We start from the raw sequence: 20793 nt of genomic DNA, 5'->3' as shown, positions 1-20793 counted from the left end.
TCATGCTGACCACGGCACCACAGTGGCCATGAGGCCATGGTGGACGTGGAGCTATGGTGGCCACAGGATCATGTTGACTACAGCACCACAGTGGCCATGAGGCCATGGAGCCATGGTGGCCACAAGATCATGTTGACTACAGCACTACAGTGGCCACGAGGCCATGGAGCCATGGTGGCCACAGGATCATGCTGACCATGGCACCACAGTGGCCACAAGGCCATGGAGCCATGGTGGCCACAGGATCATGCCAACCACAGTACCACAGTGGCCATGAGGCCATGGAGCTTTGGTGGCCACAGGATCATGCCGACCACGGCACCACAGTGGCCACGAGGCCATGGAGCCTTGGTGGCCACAGGATCATGCTGACCATGGCACCACAGTGGCCATGAGGCCACGGAGCTTTGGTGGCCACAGGATCGTGCTGACCACAGCACCACAGTGGCCACGGAGCCATGGTGGCCACAGGATCATGCTGACCACGGCACCACAGTGGCCATGAGGCCACGGAGCTTTGGTGGCCACAGGATCATGCTGACCACGGCACCACAGTGGCCATGAGGCCACGGAGCTTTGGTGGCCACAGGATCATGCTGACCACGGCACCACAGTGGCCATGAGGCCACGGAGCTTTGGTGGCCACAGGATCATGCTGACCACAGCACCACAGTGGCCACGAGGCCGTGGTGGCCATAAGGATATGACGGTCCTGGACCCAGGGTAGCCATGAAGTGCAGGAGCCACGCTGGGGCCGAGGGGGGCTGCCCACAGTGCAGGGGGCCACAGCTGACGCCACCAGCCCCACGGGACCCCGCCCCCCGCCCCGCCTGGCTGCGTTTGCCCCGCGGGAGGAGGCCGGGCGGCGGCCCGGGCAGGGGCCGTCCCCGCTCCCGGCTGCCGGCCCGGGTGGCCTCCTCCGCTTGCCGCCCCCGCGCCCGTGTCGTGCCCGCGTCGTGCCCGCACCGCCGCCCACCGCGCCCCCGGTATTTATCTGGCACCCGACTGACACCAGGAGCCCCCCGACCTCCCCAGCAGCTGCCACTTGTACAAACCCCGGTGCCCGGTTCTGCCCCCCCGCTGCCACCTCATCACCCACCTGGTCTTTCAATAAAATATATGCTTGGTGTGACCACGGCCCCCAGGGACCTTCTGTGGGCGCCGGGGCGGGCATCGGGGCGGGCGCCGGGGCGGGCGCCGGGGCGGGCATCGGGGCGGGTGCTGGGGTGGGCGTCGGGGCGGGTGCTGGGGTGGGCGTCGGGGCGGGCATCGGGGCGGGCGCCGGGGCGGGTGCCGGGGTGGGCGTCGGGGCGGGTGCCGGGGTGGGCGTCGGGGCGGGCATCGGGGCGGGCGCCGGGGCGGGTGCCGGGGTGGGCGCCGGGGCGGGTGCCGGGGTGGGCGTCGGGGCGGGTGCTGGGGTGGGCGTCGGGGCGGGTGCCGGGGTGGGCGTCGGGGCGGGCATCGGGGCGGGCGCCGGGGCGGGTGCCGGGGTGGGCGTCGGGGCGGGTGCCGGGGTGGGCGTCGGGGCGGGCATCGGGGCGGGCGCCGGGGCGGGTGCCGGGGTGGGCGCCGGGGCGGGTGCCGGGGTGGGCGTCGGGGCGGGCGCCGGGGCGGGCGTCGGGGCGGGCGCCGGGGTGGGCGCCGGGCAGCCCTGGAGTCACGGAATGGGTTGCGGCGGGCAAGAGCCCTCCAAGGACACGGGGTCCAAGCCTAAGCCTGCTCTGCCAGGGCACCACCAAGCCGTGCCCCTCAGCACCACCGCTCCTTAGCTTTGAAACCCCGCCCGGGATGGGGACCCAGACACTGCCCTGGGCAGCCTCAAGGGGCAGAAGTTGTCCCTCGTGGCCAACCTCAGCCTCCCCTGGGGCAATGTTCAAGCCATTTCCTTTTGTCCCATCACTTGGGAGAAGACCTCGATGCCCACCTGGCTCCAGCCTCCTTTCAGGGAGCTGTAGGGAGCTAGAAGGTCTCCCCTCAGCCTCTTCAGGCTTAACCACCCCAGATCCCTCAGCTGCTCCTCACAAGTTCTCCAGGCCTTTCTCCTTCTTGACCAGCTTTATTGCCCATCTCTAGACCTGCTTCTCCATGGGGCACCCAAATGTGGTGTGGGGAGAGGCACAGGGTGTGGGGGAACTGGGATGTGGGGGCATGGTGGGGGTGTGCAGAAGGAACACAGCCTGTGGAGCTTGTGAGGCATCCTGGCTGCAGGAGCCTAGAGGAGCAGGCAGCAATGAGTGTCCCCAAGGACCCTCCTGTGCTTAGTGTGAGGTGCCAGGGGACCTGCACTGCCATCATCCCCCTGAGAGCTGGTACACCTGCACCTGCAGTGGCACAGCTTGAGGAGCTCCTTCAGCCTGGGTGAGTCCTGCAGCCACCTCTGGGATGGGGAACTTGGCCTCAAGAGAAGGGCAACAGAGCTGGAGAAGGGTCTGGAGAACTTGCGAGGAGCAGCTGAGGGAGCTGGGGGTGTCCAGCCCGGAGAGAAGGAGGCTTAAGGGAAGCCTTCTAGGAGCAGGTGGACATCAAGGTCTTCTTCCCAAGTGACAGGATGAGAGGGAACAGCCTCAAGTTGCCCCAGGGGAGGTTGAGGTTGGCCATGAGGAACAATTTCTGCCCCTTGAGGGTTGTCCAGGCCTGGCCCAGGCTGCCCAGGGCAGTGTTGGAGTCCCCATCCCTGGAGGGGTTTCAGAGCTGTGGTGCTGAGGGCCATGGGTTGGGGGTGCCCTGGCAGTGCTGGGTTAAGGGCTTGACCCCATGACCTTCAAGGTTTCTTCCAACCAAAACCATTCTAAAATGAGTCAGACCCCTCCTGACCTCAAGGGACACAAAATGACCTTGAAATGCCATCTTGCAGTTGCCTCCCACCACCTGCATGTCCCAGTTTAGGTCACACAAGGGTTGGATTAAAGGAGAACTCCTCCTACCCCTGGAAGAAGCAGGCTGGGGAGGAAGGTTCTAAGGTGGCACCTTGAAGCCAGACCAGGAAGACAGCTGGCACAGGGTACGAAGTGGTGGTGTTTAATCACTCAATGTACAACAGCAACCTTCTTCAGCCATCACCCATTCCCCTCCTCAAGAGGAAGAGGTCTAAGAAAGTCTATCCAAGGAGGAGAAAGAAAAAAAAACCCAAACCCAACAAAAACCAAGGGAGGATCCTTCCTGGTCCCAGCCCCACCAGCTTTGGGTGAGGACAACTTGGGGACATGCCACCCAGGGAGAAGGTCTGGGCAAGCTCTTTCAAACAGCACATGCAGGTGGGGAAGGGAGGCCAGCACTGCTGGGGGGTGGAAGGCAAGGACCACCATGATACAGAGCTGGCCCAAAGAAGTCCTTCCTTGAGGTTCAAGTCCTACCAGATAAACACAAGAGAGAGAGAGAGAGAGAGAGAGAGAGAGAGAGAGAGAGATAGACGAGGCCACAGCTGAGGAGAAAGGAACCAACCAAAACAAAACCAGACCAAAAGCAAACACCCCTCCCACCCCACCCCAGGGAGATAAAGAAGACCAAAGGAAAAAAAAAAACAAAACAAAACCAAACCAAATCAACCCCCCAAAACAACCAAACAAACAGCAGTTGGAAGAGATGTGCCCAGCTGATCTGGTCCTCGTGCCACTGTGCCAGGCTTAGCGCTTGGAGAGCTCGTGGGACAGCCAGTCCAGCCCGTCGTACAGCCCCGTGCCCTGGGTGGCACACGTTGCCTGCACGTACCACTGCAAGAGGAGGGGACACAAAGAGCTTTGGATCCACCAGCCTGCAGCATCACAGAGTCACTGAGGCTGGCAAAGACCTCTGAGATCAGCTGGTCCAGCCTGTGGCCCAACACCGCCACGTCGGCTAAACCCTGCCACCCAGAGCCACAGCCAAGCTCGCCTTACAGACCCCTGGGCATGAGGACTCCAGCACCTCCCTGGGCAGCACACCCCAGTGCCCAAGCAGCCTTGCTGTGAGGAAGTGCTTCCTAACATCCAACCTAGCCCTCCCCTGGCACAGCTTCAGGCCGTGCCCTCTGGTCCTGGCACAAGTTTATTATTGCTCTCTGCAGCTACCTGAAGGGAGGTTGTAGCCAGGTGGGGGTTGGTCTCTTCTCCCAGGCAACCAGCACCAGAACAAGAGGACACAGTCTCAAGCTGTGCCAGGGGAGGTTTAGGCTGGAGGTGAGGAGAAAGTTCTTCCCAGAGAGAGTTGTTAGCCACTGGAATGTGCTGCCCAGGGAGGTGGTGGAGTCACCATCCCTGGAGGTGTTCAAGAGGGGATTGGACGTGGCACTCGGTGCCATGGTTTAGTAGTCATGAGGTGTTGGACTTGATGATCTCTGAGGTCTCTTCCAACCTTATTGATTCCATAAGTTGCCTGGGAGAAGAGCCTGACCCCCACCTGACTACAACTTCCTTTGAGGTAGTTGTAGAGAGTGATAAGGTCCTCTCTAAGTCTCCTCTTCTCCAGGCTGAACACCCCCAGCTCCCTCAGCCTCTCCTCATCAGACCTTCCTTCCAGCCCCCTCCCCAGTCTGGTCACTCTCCTCTGGACCTGCCCCAGCACCTCAAGATCCTTCCTGCAGTGAGGGGTCCAGAGCTGCACACAGTGCTGGAGGTGAGGCCTCCCCAGTGCCCAGTGCAGGGCAGAATTCCATCCCCAGTCCTGCTGGCCACACTGTCCCTGATCCAGGCCAGGATGCCATTGGCCTTCCGTGCCCCTTGGGCACACTGCTGGCTCCTGCTCAGCTGCTGCCAGCCAGTACTCTCAGGTCCCTCTCAGCCAGGCTGCTCTCCAGCCACTCTGACCCCAGTATGGAGAACCCCAGGGACATCTCAGCAGCTGCCTCCTACAGCGATGGTGAAGTGCTGCAACAGGCTGCCCCACACAGGGAGGTGGTGCAGTCACCATGCCCTGGAAGTGGTCAAGAAAGCTGTGGATCTTCCTGAGGGCAGGGAGGCCACTGCTACTAGGATGAGCTTCAAGAAGGCCAAGTGCCAGGTCCTGCACTTGGGGCACAACAACCCCAAGCAATGCTACAGGCTAGGGGCAGTGTGGCTGGAAAGCTGCTGGCAGAAAGGGACCTGGGACAAGCAGCTGAAGAGGAGCCAGCAGTGTGCCCAGGTGGCCAAGAAAGCCAAAGGCATCCTGGCTGGGATCAGAAATGCTGTGTCCAGCAGGAGCAGGGAGGGGATTGTCCCCTGGGCCTCAGCTCTGGGGAGGCCACACCTGGAGTACTGTGTCCAGTTTTGGACACCTCAATCCAAGAGAGATGTGGAGGTGCTGGAGCCAGGGCAGAGGAGGGCAAGGAAGCTGTGAAGGGCCTGGAGAAGAAGTCTGATGGAGAGTGACTGAAGGAGCTGGGGATGGTTAGTGTGAAACAGAGGAGGCTGAGGGGAGACCTCATTGCTCTCTACAGCTACCTGAAAGGACCTTGTGGAGAGGCTGCTGCTGGTCTCTTCTCACAGTTCATTAGTGACAGAACAAGAGGGATTGGCCTCAAGCTGCCACTGGGGAGGTTTAGACTGGACATTAGGAAACATCTTTTCAGGGCAAGAGTGGTCAGGGATTGGAATGTGCTGCCCAGGAAGGTGGTGGAGTCCCCAAGCCTGGCTGTGTTTCAAGGTGGTTTGGATGTGGTGCTTGGGGCTATGGTTTAGGGGTGGCCCTTGTAGAGCAGGGTTCTGGGTTGGACTTGGTGGTCCTGAGGGTCTCTTCCACCCTGAATGTTTCTGTGATGCTGTGGATGTGGCATCTGGGGACATGGGTCAGTGGTTGTGGTGGGGTGGGGGATGGTTGGACTTGATCTCAGAGGGTTTTCCTTACCTTGATGATTCTGGGATCACAGAATCACAGAATGGTTTGGCCTGGAGAAGACCTTGAAGTTCATCCAGTGCAACCACTCTAACTCTAGAGAGAGGCTGGGGCTAACCCATGGCCCTCAGCCCACATCTCCATGGCTCTGAAACACCTCCAGGGATGGGGATTCCACCACCTCCCTAGACAGCCTGGATCAACCTCTGAGTGCCCTTTCAGTGAAGAAGTTTCTTCTAATGTCCAACCTAAACCTCCCCTGGGCCAAGCTGAGGCCATTTCCTCTTCTCTTGCTCCTTGGGAGATGAGGCCAACCCCACTGGGCTGCAGCCTCCTTGCAGGGAGCTGTAGAGAACCACAAGGTCTCCCCTCAGCCTCCTTCACTCCAGGCTCAACCACCCCAGCTCCCTCAGCTGCTCCTCACAAGTTCTCCAGACACTTATCCTTCTTCTCCAGGCCCTTCCACAGCTCTCTTGCCCTTCTCTGGACCTGCTCCTGCCCCTCCATGTCCTTCTTGGAGTGAGGGGCCCCCCCCAGGCTGACCCCAGGATTCCAGGTGTGGCCTTGGCAGTGCCCAGTGCAGGGGGACAATCCCTGCCCTGCTCCTGCTGCCCACACCATTGCTGATCCAGGCCAGGCTGCTGGTGGCCTTCTTGGCCACCTGGGCACACCCCTGGCTCAACTCCAGCTGTGGTCACCAGCCCCTGAGGGCCTTTTCCACCGGGCAGTTTCCACCCACTCTGCCCCCAGTCTGGAGCCTTCATGGGGGTTGTTGTGACCCAAGAGCAGGACCCAGCCCTGGGCCTTGGTGAACCTCATCCCATCAGCCCTCTGTAGAGCCTGCAACCCCTTCCACCCAGCCTGGTGCCATCTGCAAGCCGTCCGAGGGTGCCTCAGGCGGTTGCTGAAGGCACCAAACACAACCGGTCCCAGCCCCGGGGAGCGGCGGGGACGCCGCCGGTGACCGGGCGTGCTGCGACCCTCGGCGAGCCCGCTCCCGTCGGCCTCAGGCCGCCCCGTGGAGGCTGCCGGGGCCGGGCGGCCAGCGGCCGGGCGCGGCGGGGAGGGGCGGCGCGCGGGGCACTCACAGTCCTGCTGCGCAGCGTCTGCAGCCCCAGCTTGTCGGTGAGCTCGCTGACCGCCATGGCGTTGGGCATGTCCTGCTTGTTGGCGAACACCAGCAGCACCGCGTCCCGCAGCTCGTCCTCCTGCAGCTGGGGCACACAGGGCACACACCGCTGGCACCCGCCGCGCCGCCCAGCCGGCCCCGCCGGGGACTGACACGGGGAGGCGGGAGGGCGAGCCAGCTCCTGCGGGCACCCGCAGCTGCTCTGGGCACCCGCAGCTGCTCTGGGCACCCACAGCTCCTGCGGGCACCCGCAGCTGCTCTGGGCACCCACAGCTCCTGCGGGCACCCGCAGCTGCTCTGGGCACCCACAGCTCTTCTGAGAACCCACAGCTCCTGCGGGCACCCGCAGCTGCTCTGGGCACCCACAGCTGCTCTGGGCACCCACAGCTCCTCTGAGAACCCACAGCTCCTCTGGGCACCCACAGCTCCTCCGGGCACCTGCAACTCCTCTGAGAACCCACAGCTCCTCTGAGAACCCACAGCTCCTCTGGGCACCCACAGCTCCTCTGAGAACCCACAGCTCCTCTGGGCACCCACAGCTCTTCTGAGAACCCACAGCTCCTCTGGGCACCCACAGCTCCTCTGAGAACCCACAGCTCCTCTGGGCACCCACAGCTCCTCTGAGAACCCACAGCTCCTCTGAGAACCCACAGCTCCTCCGGGCACCCACAGCTCCTCTGAGAACCCACAGCTCCTCTGAGAACCCACAGCTCCTCTGGGCACCCACAGCTCCTCTGAGAACCCACAGCTCCTCTGAGAACCCACAGCTCCTCTGGGCATCCACAGCTCCTCTGAGAACCCACAGCTCCTCTGAGAACCCACAGCTCCTCTGGGCACCCACAGCTCCTCCGGGCACCCACAGCTCCTCTGAGAACCCACAGCTCCTCTGAGAACCCACAGCTCCTCTGGGAACCCACAGCTCCTCCAGGCACCCACAGCTCCTCTGAGAACCCACAGCTCCTCTGGGAACCCACAGCTCCTCCAGGTACCCACAGCTCCTCCAGGCACCCACAGCTCCTCCGGGCACCTACAGCTCCTCTGGACACCTACAGCTCCTCTGGGCACCTGCAGATGCTCTGGGCACCCACAGCTCCTCTGAGCACCCACAGCTACTCTGGGCACCCACAGCTCCTCTGGACACTCACAGCTCCTCTGGACACCTACAGCTCCTCTGGTCACCCACAGCTCCTCTGGTCACCCACAGCTCCTCTGGACACTCACAGCTCCTCTGGACATCTACAGCTCCTCTGGTCACCTACAGCTCCTCTGGACACCTACAGCTCCTCTGGACACCTACAGCTCCTCTGGTCACCCACAGTTCCTCTGGTCACCCACAGCTCCTCTGGACACTCACAGCTCCTCTGGTCACCTACAGCTCCTCTGGTCACCCACAGTTCCTCTGGACACCCACAGCTCCTCTGGACACCTCCAGTATCTCTGTTTACCTCCATCATCTCTGGTCACCTCCAGCTCCTCTCCTCACCTTGAACATCTCATTGCCCTCCTGTCCCCATCACAGCCCCGAGGTCTTGGTAGCACCAAGATGCTCTTCCAGGAACACTTCAGAGGGGATGTTCAGGATGGATTGAGAGGTTCCAGGGATGGAGGGCAGGACACAGGGACACCACAAGAGAGGACATGACATTCTCCAAACAGGGCACCCATGCCCTTCACTGAAGGGACACTCATGTTGGATTGAGGGGGTGCAGGGATGGTGGGCACAGTGCCCAGCATGGGCACACCACAAGATAGTCTCCCAACAGACAGTGGTCACCTTCCTGTCCCTTCTCCCTGCCCTCAGGGTATGGCATGCTCCACTCTGTGCCAGCTTCTGTTCCCAGATGTGCTCTGATGCCCTTCAAGGACCCTCACCTTGCCAGCTGGCCTCATTTTTGGATGCTGTCCCCACTCCACATGCACCCTGGGTACTTCACCAGCAAAGCCTTGACTAAGGGAAACCAAACCCCACGTTTTTGGGGGCATTTTTGTGCCTTTTAGGTGTTCCTGATCCCTACAGGTCCAGCATCTGCCTGGAGATGAGTCACTGTTGAGTCCTCAAGTTTGTCTCCAAGTGCTCCTGGCAGCACACCAGGGTGAGAGCAGAGCTGGGTCTCATCTTACATGAAGTGGGTTAGGCTGAAGGCACCTTCAGAGGTCATCTACTGCAACCCCCTGCAGGCAGCAGGGACATCCCCAACCAGAGCAGGTTGCTCAGAGCCCCAGACAACCTCACCTGGGATGGTGCCAGGCATGGGGCATCTCCCTCCTCTCTGGACAACCTGGCTCAGGGTCTCACCACCCTCACAGTGGAGTGCACCTTCCTTCTCTCTTCTGTATGTCCCTTCTTTAGCTTGAACCCCTTGTCCTGTCACAACAGGCCCTGCTCAAGTCCCTCACCATCTTTCCTACTCTTTTAAGTACTGAAAGGGCCACCAGAAGGTCTCCCTAGAGCCTTCTCCAGACTGAACAACCCCAACTCTCTCAGCTTGGCCTCACAGCAGAGGCCTCCCAGCCCTCCCAGCATTGCTGTGGCCTCCTCTGGCCCTGCTCCCCCAGGTCCAAGTCTCTGCTGTGCTGAGGCCTGCCGGGCTGGCCCCAGCACAGGTGGGAGGTGACTCCATCACTCACCATCTTCTGCAGCTCCTCAGCAGACTCCTGCACTCGCTCTCGGTCATTGCTGTCCACCACAAAGATGAGACCCTGGGGGAAAAGCCAGGCTGAGGCAGATGAGGGAGATGAGGGCCGGAGATGAGGACCATTCCATCTCCCCAGCCAAGGGGGAGAGTGGCCCCCTTGCCTCCCCAGACCCACCCTGGGCACCCCAGGGTGGTTGATGTCCCTTCACCTGCTCCTCCACCAGACCCTTCTGATGGGGGCCACGGGGCAACTAGCAGCAAACCACCTCAGTGCTCCCAGCAAGGCCACCTCCACTGGGGAGCAGGACACAGCCCTGGGATCAGGTACCTGTGTGTTTTGGAAGTAGTGTCTCCAGAGGGGTCGGATTTTGTCCTGGCCACCCACATCCCAGACGGTGAAGCAAATGTTCTTGTACTCCACTGTCTCCACGTTGAATCCTGCAAGGAGGGCAGAATGGGCATGGAGAGCAGATGTCCACTGCTGCTGGGTACAGCTGAGAGGAGCCTGGCTCCATCTTCTTCATTCCATCTGTGGATGAGATCCCCCACCCAAGCTCTCTCCTCTCCAGGTTAAGCAGCCCAGTCCTCCAAGTCTTTCCAGCTCCTTCACCTTTACCATCATCACTCCAGCATCTCCCTGCTTCTCCTGCACTGAGGAGCTGAGCACCCCAAGATGGCTCAGCAGAGCTGAACAGGACAGGAGCTCCTCTCCCAGCTCACTCTCAATGCTTTGCTCAGTGCAGCCCAGGGTCTGGTGGTCCCACCCATAGGCCTTGCTCAGGCCGCATCTTACCAGAACTGCCAAGACCCTCTCCCCAGAGCTGCTCTCCAGCACGTACCAAGACCTGAGGTTGCTTCCCTCTGAGAGCAAGACTTGGTGTTGCCCTAGCTGAACTCCATGAGGTTCCTCTGCCCCTTTTTCCAGCCATTTTTCCACTAGCTTAGGTGGAAGACGCTACAGGAGATGGTGCTGAGCACCCCACTGGAAGGCTTTACCCCATGACCTGGCAGGGGAGCAATGGTAGTGAATGGGGGCCCAGCCTGTTGCTGAAGCACTCACCGATGGTGGGGATGGTGGTGACAATCTCCCCCAGCTTCAGCTTGTAGAGGATGGTGGTCTTACCAGCAGCATCCAGCCCCACTAGAAGGAAGAGATGAAGTTACTGGCACTGGTACATGCCCCATCCTCATCCCTCATCACATCCCCATCCCCATCCCAGCTCTGATCCCCATCTCAACCCCAGCCCCAGCCCCGTTTCAATCCCATCCCTATCCTTAACCCCAACCCCATCCCAACCCCATCCCCCTCCCTAACCTCATCCCTAAATTTACTCCCATCTCCATCTCAACCCCACCCCCCTAACTCCACGCCATCACAACCCTGTTCCCACCTTGATCCTATTCCCACCTCGATTCCCATCCCAATTCCATCCTGATTTCGACCCATTCTCATTCTGCTCCCGATCCCCTTCCCATCCCTATCCCTAGATCAATTCCCAACTCCGTTTCCACCCAGATCTCCATCTCAGCCTCATCCCCGTCCCCGTCCTGATTCCAATTCCATCCCCATTCCGATCCCAACGCCGTTCCCACCCCGATCCCGACACCATCCCCTCCCCACCCCCACCCGGGCCTTGCTCCGCCGCCCCCGCTCTCACCCATCAGGATCCGCATTTGCTTCTTGCCGAAGATGCGGGAGAAGATGGCGGACACCGTGAGGCCCATGGTGGCAGCAGCGGCGGGGACCGGAGAGGGGACCGGGAAGGGATCGGGAGGGGACTGGGAGGGAAACCGGATCGGGGCCGAGCCGAGCCGCGCTGTCACCGCCACTGCCTCCGCGCTCCGCAGGCCCCGCCTCCGCGCTCCGAGACACCGCCCCTACGCAGCGAGCCACACCCACTGACCCGCCCCCTCAGCGGACGCACCCAGTCACTGCAAGCCGATCACACACAAATCCCGCCTCCCACCGGCAGACCACGCCCCCGACGCGGGGCATGCCTCCGCCCCGCTGCCTGACCGCGCCCCCCTCGTCCATGCCCCTCCCTGCGGCCTGCTCCCTGACCCGCAGGAGCGCATGCGTAGTATGCGTCAGGTGTCCACCGGAAGCAGAGCCCTGCCGGAAGTGAGGAGGACGCCGGAAGTGACACGCAGCGCCCCGCGCCTGCGCAGTCGCCGCTGGCTCCGGCCCTGCAGGTAAGGCCGGAGGGGGTGGGATGCGCGGGTTGCTATGGAGACACCCGGGACACCCCCTGGGGCCTGCCCCGTGGCCTCCCCTGCTCCACCGGTCTCATCGCCGCTGCCCAAAAGCCGCCGCTTCCCCCCACGGGCTCCTCCTTCCCCGCAGTCTCCCCTTCCCCACCGGTCTTTGCCGCTGTCCAAAGTCTCGTCTTCCCCTCACTCTGCCTTCCAGACCCCCGCGGGCTCCCCTGGCCTCTCTGCCGCTGCCTAAAAGCCACCTCTGCCCCTAGATCCCTCAGCTGCTCCTCACAAGTTCTCCAAACCATGCTCCTTGTGCTCCAGACCCTTCCCCAGCTTCATTGCCCCTCTCTGGACCTGCTCCTGCCCCTCCATGTCCTTCTTGGAGTGAGTGGCCCAAAACTGGCCCCAGGACTCCAGGTGTGGCCTCAGCAGTGCCCGGTGCAGGGGGACAATCCCTGTCCTGCTCCTGTTGGCCACACCTGCTGATCCAGGCCAGGCTGTTGGTGGCCTTCTTGGCTACCTAGATACACTGGCTCATTCTCAGCTGCTGTCACCAACCCCTGAGGTCCTTTTCCACCGGGCAGTTTCCACCCACTCTGCCCCAAGCCTGGAGCCTTCATGGGGTGGTTGTGACCCAAGAGCAGGACCCAGCCCTGGGCCTTGGTGACCCTCCTCCCATCAGCCTCAGGCCCTGGATCCAGCCTGGCCTGATCCCTTGAGCAGATCAGCATCTCAGCCACCTTTGTGTCATCTGCAAACTGTCTGAGGATGCCCTGATCCCCTTGTTCAGACCATTGCTGAAGACATCAGACACAGGAGGTCCCACTAGTGAGCCCTGGGGAGCATCAGCTGTGAGTGGCAGTTGTGATGTCCTGAGGATGTCAGGAGGGTGGGATTCTGCTAGATCTCATCCTCCTGCTCCATCCCAAAAGCGCCTTTGCTGGTGGTTTAACCTTTGCACTGTTTGCCTCCTTTCAGGGCTGCCTGAATCATGGAGAAGTTTGGGATGAATTTTGGAGGGGGCCCAAGTAAAAAGGATCTTCTGGAGACTATTGAGTCGCAGAAGAAGCAGCTCCTGCAGTACCAGGTTCGACTGAAGGACGTGGTCAGAGCCTACAAGAGCCTCCTGAAGGAGAAGGAAGCTCTGGAAGCCAGCTTGAAGGTCCTGTCCGTGTCTCACGAGGCGGATGTGGGCTTGAGCGGCGCTCAGGTGGCTCCTTCCAGCGCCTCCTGTGCCGATCCCGCTGACGACAGGAGCTCGGTGCACAGCGAGGACAGCGTGGGGACGGCGGCCAGCGCAGACACTGCCACCAGTCTGGCCAGTACCAAGGTGAATGGTGCCACTGCCAGCTGGCAGCCAGTCACTAGTGGTGTCCCCCAGGGATCAGTGCTGGGCCCCATGCTCTTTAATGTCTTTATTGGTGATCTGCAGGAGGGCAGTGAGTCCATCATCAGTAAGTTTGCAGACGACAGCAAGCTGGGGGCAGGAGCTGATCTGCTGGAGGGTAGAGAGGCTCTGCAGAGAGACCTGGACAGGCTGGACAGATGGGCAGAGTCCAAGGGCATGAGATTGAACACATCCAAGTGCCAGGTTCTGCACATTTGCCACAGCAACCCCATGCAGTGCTACAGGCTGGGGTCAGAGTGGCTGAGAGCAGCCAGGCAGAGAGGGACTTGGGGGCAGTGGTTGAGAGTAGGCTAAACATGAGCCTGCAGTGTGCCCAGGTGGCCAAGAAGGCCAATGGCATCCTGGGGCCAGCAGGAGCAGGGAGGTCATTCTGCCCTGGACTCAGCACTGGTTAGGCCACACCTTGAGTCCTGTGTCCAGTTCTGGGCCCCTCAGTTTAGGAAAGATGTTGAGTTGCTGGAGGGTGTCCAGAGAAGGGCAACAAAGCTGGGGAGAGGTCTAGAGCACAGCCCTGTGAGGAGAGGCTGAGGGAGCTGGGGCTGCTTAGCCTGGAGGAAGCTCAGGGGAGACCTTCTTGCTGTCTACAACTCCCTGAAGGGAGGTTGTAGCCAGGTGGGGGTTGGTCTCTTCTCCCAGGCAACCAGCACCAGAACAAGAGGACACAGTCTCAAGCTGTGCCAGGGGAGGTTCAGGCTGGATGTTAGGAAGAAATTCTTCATAGAGAGAGAGATTGGCCATTGGAATGTGCTGCCCAGGGAGGTGGTAGAGTCACCATCAGTGGAGGTGTTTAGGAGGAGACTGGATGGGATGCTTGGTGCCATGGGTTAGTTGATTAGATGGTGTTGGGTGATGGGTTGGATGCAATGATCTTGAAGGTCCCTTCTAACTTATTCTATTCCGTTCTATTCCTATTCCCATTCCTATTCTATTCCATTCTATTCCAATTCCATTCTCTTCCTATTCCATTCTCTTCCATTCTCTTCCCATTCCCATTCCATTCTCTTCCTATTCCCATTCCATTCTCTTCCCATTCTATTCCCATTCCACTCTATTCCTATTTCCATTCTATTCCCATTCCATTCTATTCCTATTCCCATTCCATTCCTATTCCCATTCTATTCCATTGTATTCCCATTCCTATTCCATTCTGTTCCTGTTCCTATTCCATTTTATTCTATTCCATTCCATTCCTATTCCTATTCTATTCCATTCCATTCCTATTCCTATTCTATTCCTATTCCATTCCTATTCCTATTCTATTCCTATTCTATTCCTATCCCTATTCCTATTCCATTCCTATTCCAATTCCATTCCCTTCCTATTCCATTCCCATTCCATTCTCTTCCCATTCCCATTCCATTCTCTTCCCATTCCCATTCAATTCTCTTCCCATTCTATTCCTATTCCCATTCCACTCTATTCCTATTTCCATTCTATTCCCATTCCATTCCTATTCCCATTCTATTCCATTGTATTCCCATTCCTATTCCATTCTGTTCCTGTTCCTATTCCATTTTATTCTATTCCATTCCATTCCTATTCCTATTCTATTCCATTCCATTCCTATTCCTGTTCCTATTCTATTCCTATTCCATTCCTATTCTATTCCTATTCCTATTCCATTCCTATTCCTATTCCATTCCTATTCCATTCCATTCCTATTCCATTCCATTCCTATTCCATTCCTATTCCTATTCCATTCCTATTCCTATTCCATTCCTATTCCTATTCCATTCCTATTCCTATTCCATTCCTATTCCTATTCCATTCCAAGGGAGACCTGGGATCTGAGGATGACAAGGCCCCAGCCAGCGCTTCCCCTCTCAGCTCGGAGGAGGCGAGCGGCTCCGAGAGCGGTGCCAGCGGCGGGGAGGCAGCTGCCGCCGGCGGCGGGGAGGCGGACAGGAGAGTGGTGCAGCTGAAGAGCCAGCTGGCCACCCTGACCAGCGCCCTCTCGACGGTCACCCAGGAGAAGTCCCGCATGGAAGCCTCCTACCAAGCGGACAAGAGGAAGATGAAGCAGGACCTGGACGACACCCTGAAGAGGGCGGAGGGCGAGACGGAGAAGCTGGAGCTGGAGCTGCGGTGCCTCCAGGAGCAGCTCGCTGAGACCAAGGCGCGTTTGATCACCCAGCAGCACGACAGGGCCCAGGAGCAGAGCGACCACGCCGTCATGCTCCGCGAGCTCCAGAAGCTGCTGCAGAACGAGAGGACCTTGAGGCAGGACGTGGAGCTGAAGCTGGAGGAGACCAGGGAGGCTCTGGCCGGCAGGTCCTGCATGGCTGATCGTGCCGAGGGCTACCAGCTGCAGATCAAGGAGCTGAGCCAGCAGGTGGAGGACCTGAAGAGAGAGCTGCGAGCCGTTCAGGAGGAGAACAACAAGCCAGACCCTCGGATCCAGCAGCTGCAGGAGGAGATGACTAGCCTGAAGAACCACTTCCAAGTGCAGCTGTTGCAGGAGATGAAGAAGGTAACCCCCATTCCACTCTAGAATGCCCCGGCATCAACTGGGGCGGGGTTGGAAGCTAGAGGAGCACAAATTCCCCTTCCCACTCCCCAGAAAGTCCAAATGGATGAGAACCTCCTGGCTTTCTTTGGGGGGATGGCAGTCCTAGAGCAACCCAAACGCTGTTTGTGATCAGAGGGTGGTGGCACATGGGTTTGAGAGCAGCTTTGGAGGGGATGAGATGGGGAATTGATTACTCAGGTTGCCCAGAGAAGTTATGGAGGCTGCAAGCCTGGAGGTGTTCAGGGCCAGGTTGGATAAGGCCCTGAGCAACCTGAGCTAATGGGAGGTGTCCCTGCCCATGGCAGGGGGGTGGAACTGGATGTTTTTAAGGTGATTTCCAACCCAAACCAATTTCTGACTCTGTGCTGTCCTGCACAGTGGCATTTGGTTCTGACCAGGAGTATTTGAGACCACAGCTCAAAGCCTGGGATCAGTCTTGGGCTCCTCACTCCAAGAAGGACATTGAGGGGCTGGAGCAGGTCCAGAGAAGGGCAACAGAGCGGATGAAGGGTCTGGAGAACTTGTGAGGAGCAGCTGAGGGACCTGGGGTTGTTGAGCCTGGAGAAAAGGAGGCTGAGGGGAGACCTCCTGGCTCTCTACAACTCCCTGAAAGAAGGCTGGTGGCATCAAGGTGATGTAACAAGAGGAAATGGCCTCAGGTTGCCCCATGGGAGGTTGAGGTTGGCCATGAGGAACAGTTTCCGCCCCTTGAGGCCTGTCCAGGCCTGGCCCAGGCTGCCCAGGGCAGGGTTGGAGTCCCCATCCCTGGAGGGGGTTCAAAGCTGTGGAGATGTAGTTCTGAGGGCCACAGTTTGGTGGTGACCTGGCAGTGCTGGGGTAAAGATTTGACTTGATGGTCTTCAAGGTCTTTTCCAACCTCACTGATTCTCTTGAGTGATGTGACAGTGACCAAGATTGGGAGAAGACACCTTTTTTTTCATCCCCTTTTGACCTTGTTTCTGTGAAGTGTCCCAAGTTCAAGGCAAGGCACATCTCCAGGAGCTCATAAAACCTGACCATCAGTGAATCTTGGGGTGCTTCAGGGAAGGAGAAAAAGGCAATCCCAGCAGGAAGGCTCCAGGGAAGGGCTAGAAAGAAAGGTGGGGTGGAAAGGAGGGACCTGTGGAGCAACACCTTCAGGGGCTGGCACCAATAACTGAAGGAACATCGGGAAGCACCCTGAGGTGGGACCTTCTTCATCTCCTTGCTCTGTGGAAAGAGTTTGGTCCTTTCTCACCTGAAGCATCAGGTTGGTTTGAGGCAATTTCCCTGGTTTTGGGGAGTGATCCCCAACAGCTTCTCTCTGCCAGAGGAGAGGGTGACCTGACTCCAGCACCAGAACAAGGGGACACAGTCTCAAGCTGCATCAGGGGAGGTTTAGACTCGAGGTGAGGAGAAAGTTCTTCACCGAGGGAGTCGTCCACCTTTGGAATGTGCTGCCCAGGGAGGTGGTGGAGTCACCATCCCTGGAGGGGTTCAAGAGGGGATTGGACGTGGCACTTGGTGCCATGGTCTAGTCGTGAGCTCTGTGGTGACAGGTTGGACTCGATGATCCTCGAGGTCTCGTCCAACCTTGGTGATACTGTGATACTGTGACTCCTCCTCTGGTTGACCTTGTGGCGGTGATTGTCAAGTCCTGCTGCTGTCCAGACCTCTCCAGGATCCAAGAGGGGAGCTGGGGGGGGTGGTGGGTTGGATTCTAAGAGAAAGGGTGGCCCTGTGCTAGGTTTGGAGGCCACCAGAGCAGGGCTGAACCTTGTGCTTGAACGACTTGTCATCCTGACGTGTGCCGCTTTTGTGTCTCTCAGACGGCGCAAGCCGAGGAGCAGCTCCGCCAGCACGCCCAGGTAGAGGAGCAGCGGGTGGCCAGTTTGGAAGGCCAAGTCTCTGAGGTCTCAGAGCTGCTTGGGACTTATGAAAAAGCCAAGCAGAAAGACCAGGTGGTCATTCAGAAGCTGAAGGAGCGCATCGTGCAGCTGGACCTGGAGAACAAGACTCTGGCCATAGCTGCCTCCAGCCATTCCCCTCTTGATGTCCACCTGGAAGAAGCCAACCTGGATGTCAATGTCCTAAAGGACAAGATGGAGAAGCTAAAAAAGCTCTTGAAGGCAGCAGCTGAGAAGAGTCAACCAGCTCTGGACATGGAGAAGCTGTGTGAGCTGGAGCTTCCCAAGGGTTCTGAGGCTGGGGATGGGGAGAAGGCCACTGCTTTGTACTACCAGCAGGAGCTGAAGCAGCTGAAGGAGGAGTTTGAAAGGTACAAGATGAGAGCGCAAGTGGTCCTCAAGAACAAGTCCTGCAAAGATGGCAACCTGGCTAAGGAACTGGAGGAAGCTCAGGAGCAGCTGGCTGACCTGAAGGAGAAGTACATCACGCTGCAGCTGGCCTGTGACGAGCTGGAGAAGCGGCGCCACCAAGACCTGGAGGCCAAGAAGCAGGAGCTGTCCCAGCTGCAGCAGCTCCACAGGCAGGAGCTAGAACGCTGCCAACTGGACTACAGGGAAAGGGCCTTGAGGCTGGAGGAGGAGCTGCACAAACAGAGGGACCGAGCGCTGGCCGTGCTGGCGGAGAAGGACCGCGAGCTGGAGCAGCTGAGGTCCATCACCTTGCCCTATGGCCTTCAGGACTCCAAACCCCCCCCGGCGGCGGGGGCCGAGCCGGCCGGCAGCGACGCCCTGAGCGGCGAGGCCTCCGAGCTCCTCCCCCAGGCGCTCCAGCTCTCCGCCTCCAAGGAGGCCACCTTCTTCCTGTACGCGGAGCAGCTGGCTCGCAAAGAGGTGGAGATTGTGGCCCTCAGGAAGCAGAAGCACAAGCTGGAGATGCAAGTCCACCAGCTCCAGGAGAAGATCCTGGTGGAGGAGGAGAAGCACCGGGAAGAGGCTGCCGCCCTGCGCGGCAAAATCGAGAAGAACTCGAGGGACAAGAGCAGGGAAGGAGCCAACCTGGAGTATCTCAAGAACATTGTCTACAGGTTCCTGACTCTGCCAGATTCTCTTGGCCGCCAGCAGACCCTCACTGCCATCCTGACCATCCTCCACTTCAGCCCGGAAGAAAAACAGGAGGTGACCAAGCACTCGGCTGCCAGCAGCTGGTGGCTGGCGGGGAAGAGGTGAGGGCGGCTCCTCCTCCTCCTCCTTCAGCCTGGGGCCATCTTCCTGCTGACCCACTGGAGATTGGCTCACTTGTGCTGTCACCCCACCTCCCACGGTGCCCCTGGGGCTTGCAGCAAAGGATTTTGGGGTTTCAAACTATAACTTAAAGTAAGAGTCGTGCCAAAAACCTGCGCCGCTGTCGTGTCCTCTGGGGGGGGACTTCACTCCAAGGGGGAGCTTGATTCCAAAGCACATCTGGATCTGGAGGCTTTCTTCCACAGCACTGAGATGCCCCTACCTGGCAGGTGTGGGGTGAGGGGCTCAGTTACGTGGTGGGGTGGGAAGGGAGCTCTGGAGCTCAGCCAGTCCAACCCCACCCTGCTCCACCAGGGGCACCCACAGCAGCTTGCCCAGGGGCACAATGGCCAGGAGGGGTTGGAAGCTCTCCACAGAAGGAGACTCCACAACCTCTCAGGGCAGCCTGCTCCAGGCCTCCAGCACCCTCACACCAAACAAGCTGCTCCTGATGGAACCTCCTGGCTTCCACTTGCTGGCCCTTGTGCTGTCCCTGGGCACCACTGAGCAGAGCCTGGCCCCAGCCTCTTGCCCCCCACAGCTCCTTCAGCTCCTGCTGAGCATTGATGCCTCAGGGGCTACTCTTCTGCAGGCTCTCAGCCCCAGGGCTCTCAGCCTTTGCTCCTCACAGAGCTGCTCCAGGCCCCTCAGCATCTTCCCAGCCTCCCCTGGACTCTCTCCAGCAGCTCCCAGTCTCTGAACTGGGGAGCCCAGCACTGGCCCCAGCTTTCCAGCATGGCCTCTCCATGGCAGAGCAGAGGGGGAGCAGATCCTCCCTTGCCCTGCTGGCCACACTCTCCTTCATGCCCCCTCAGCAGACTCCTGGCCTTCTTGGCCACAGGGGCACATTGCTGGCTCCTGGGCAGCTTGGTGTCCCCCAGCACTGGCAGCTCCTCCTCCCTGGAGCTGCCTCCCAGCAGGTCACCCCTCACCTGCACTGGGGCAGGGGTTGTTCCTGCCCAGGGCTGGAGGAGCTTGTTCCACCCCCCCCAGCAGGCTTCTGCAGCAGAAGAGGTTTTCTCCCCTCCCTCATTTTTTTTCTCCTCCCCTTTTTTCCTTCCTCCTTGTTCCTTCTGTTCCTACTTCCTTCCTTTTTTTCAACCCCTTCTTCCTCACCTTTTCCCATTTCCCCTCTTCCTCATCCTTTCCCCTCTCTTGCCCCACTCCCTTTTCTCACTCCCCCTCCTTTTTCTCACCCCCTCTCCCCTTTTTTCTCCCTTTCCTCCTCTTTACTTTCCCCTCCCCTTTTTCCATTCCTGTACTGGGGCCAGTAGATGGTACCCACCCCTCTCCCAGTCCTCTCCCACTGCAGCCACCCCAGGATCTGTTCCCCTGGGACAGGACCTGGACTCTGGCAGGGGACACACAAGGAAAGCATCAAGTGACCTTGGCTCTGGGGTGAGCCAGGGGGACAAGGCTGAGTCCTGTAGGGATGGGGCATCTCCCACCTCTCTGGGCAACCCAGGACATGCTCTCACCACCCTCACTGTGAGGAACAGCTCCCTTCTCTCTTCTGAATGTCCCTCCTTTGTTTCCAACCATCACTCCTTTTCCTGTCACAACAGGCCTTGCTCAAAACTGTCTCCAGCTTCCTTCTCAGCCCCTTTAAGCACTGGAAGGCCACCAGAAGGTCTTGGAACCTTCTCCAGGCTGAATAACTCCAACTCTCCCAGCCTGGCCCCACAGCAGAGGGTTTCCAGCCCTCCCAGCACTGCTGTGGCCTCCTCTAGCCATGCTCCACCAGGTCTGTCTGTGCTGAGGACTCCAAAGCTGCCCCAGGACTGCAGGGGAAGTCTCACCGAGGCTGCTCTCCATCCCTTCATCCCCCAGGCCCAGACTGGTGCTGGGGGTTGTTCTAAACCAGCTACAGGACCTTAAGCTTGGCCTTGAACCTCATGAGGTTCACAGAAGCTCACATCTCCAGCTTGTCCAGCCCAGCCCACTGCTCTCAGCTTCCT

At 59.3% G+C, this 20793-nt stretch overlaps 2 protein-coding genes across 2 annotated transcripts; one reads left to right on the top strand and one right to left on the bottom strand.

Annotated features, from left to right (window-relative positions):
- Positions 1–2997: 2997 nt before the first annotated feature.
- ARF5 (ADP ribosylation factor 5) lies at positions 2998–11427 on the bottom strand. Its single transcript, XM_054173902.1, has 6 exons — positions 11211–11427; positions 10613–10693; positions 9881–9990; positions 9545–9616; positions 6876–7001; positions 2998–3710 (listed from the first exon to the last, which is right to left on the bottom strand). The coding sequence occupies exons 1-6, from the start codon at positions 11275–11277 to the stop codon at positions 3624–3626; spliced, it is 543 nt and encodes a 180-aa protein (XP_054029877.1). The 5' UTR covers positions 11278–11427; the 3' UTR covers positions 2998–3623.
- Positions 11428–12364: 937 nt separating this feature from the next.
- GCC1 (GRIP and coiled-coil domain containing 1) lies at positions 12365–18798 on the top strand. Its single transcript, XM_009903119.2, has 3 exons — positions 12365–13081; positions 14934–15629; positions 17477–18798. Exons 1-3 carry the CDS (start codon positions 12743–12745, stop codon positions 18779–18781), a joined length of 2340 nt encoding a protein of 779 aa, XP_009901421.2. The 5' UTR covers positions 12365–12742; the 3' UTR covers positions 18782–18798.
- The last annotated feature ends 1995 nt before the right edge of the window (positions 18799–20793 follow it).

This window comes from Dryobates pubescens, chromosome 27 (genome assembly GCF_014839835.1).
Source record: "Dryobates pubescens isolate bDryPub1 chromosome 27, bDryPub1.pri, whole genome shotgun sequence".
Taxonomy (NCBI): Eukaryota; Metazoa; Chordata; class Aves; order Piciformes; family Picidae; genus Dryobates; species Dryobates pubescens.
The sequence above is the reverse complement of the archived record's forward strand: the minus strand, read 5'-3'. Positions and strand labels throughout refer to the sequence as shown.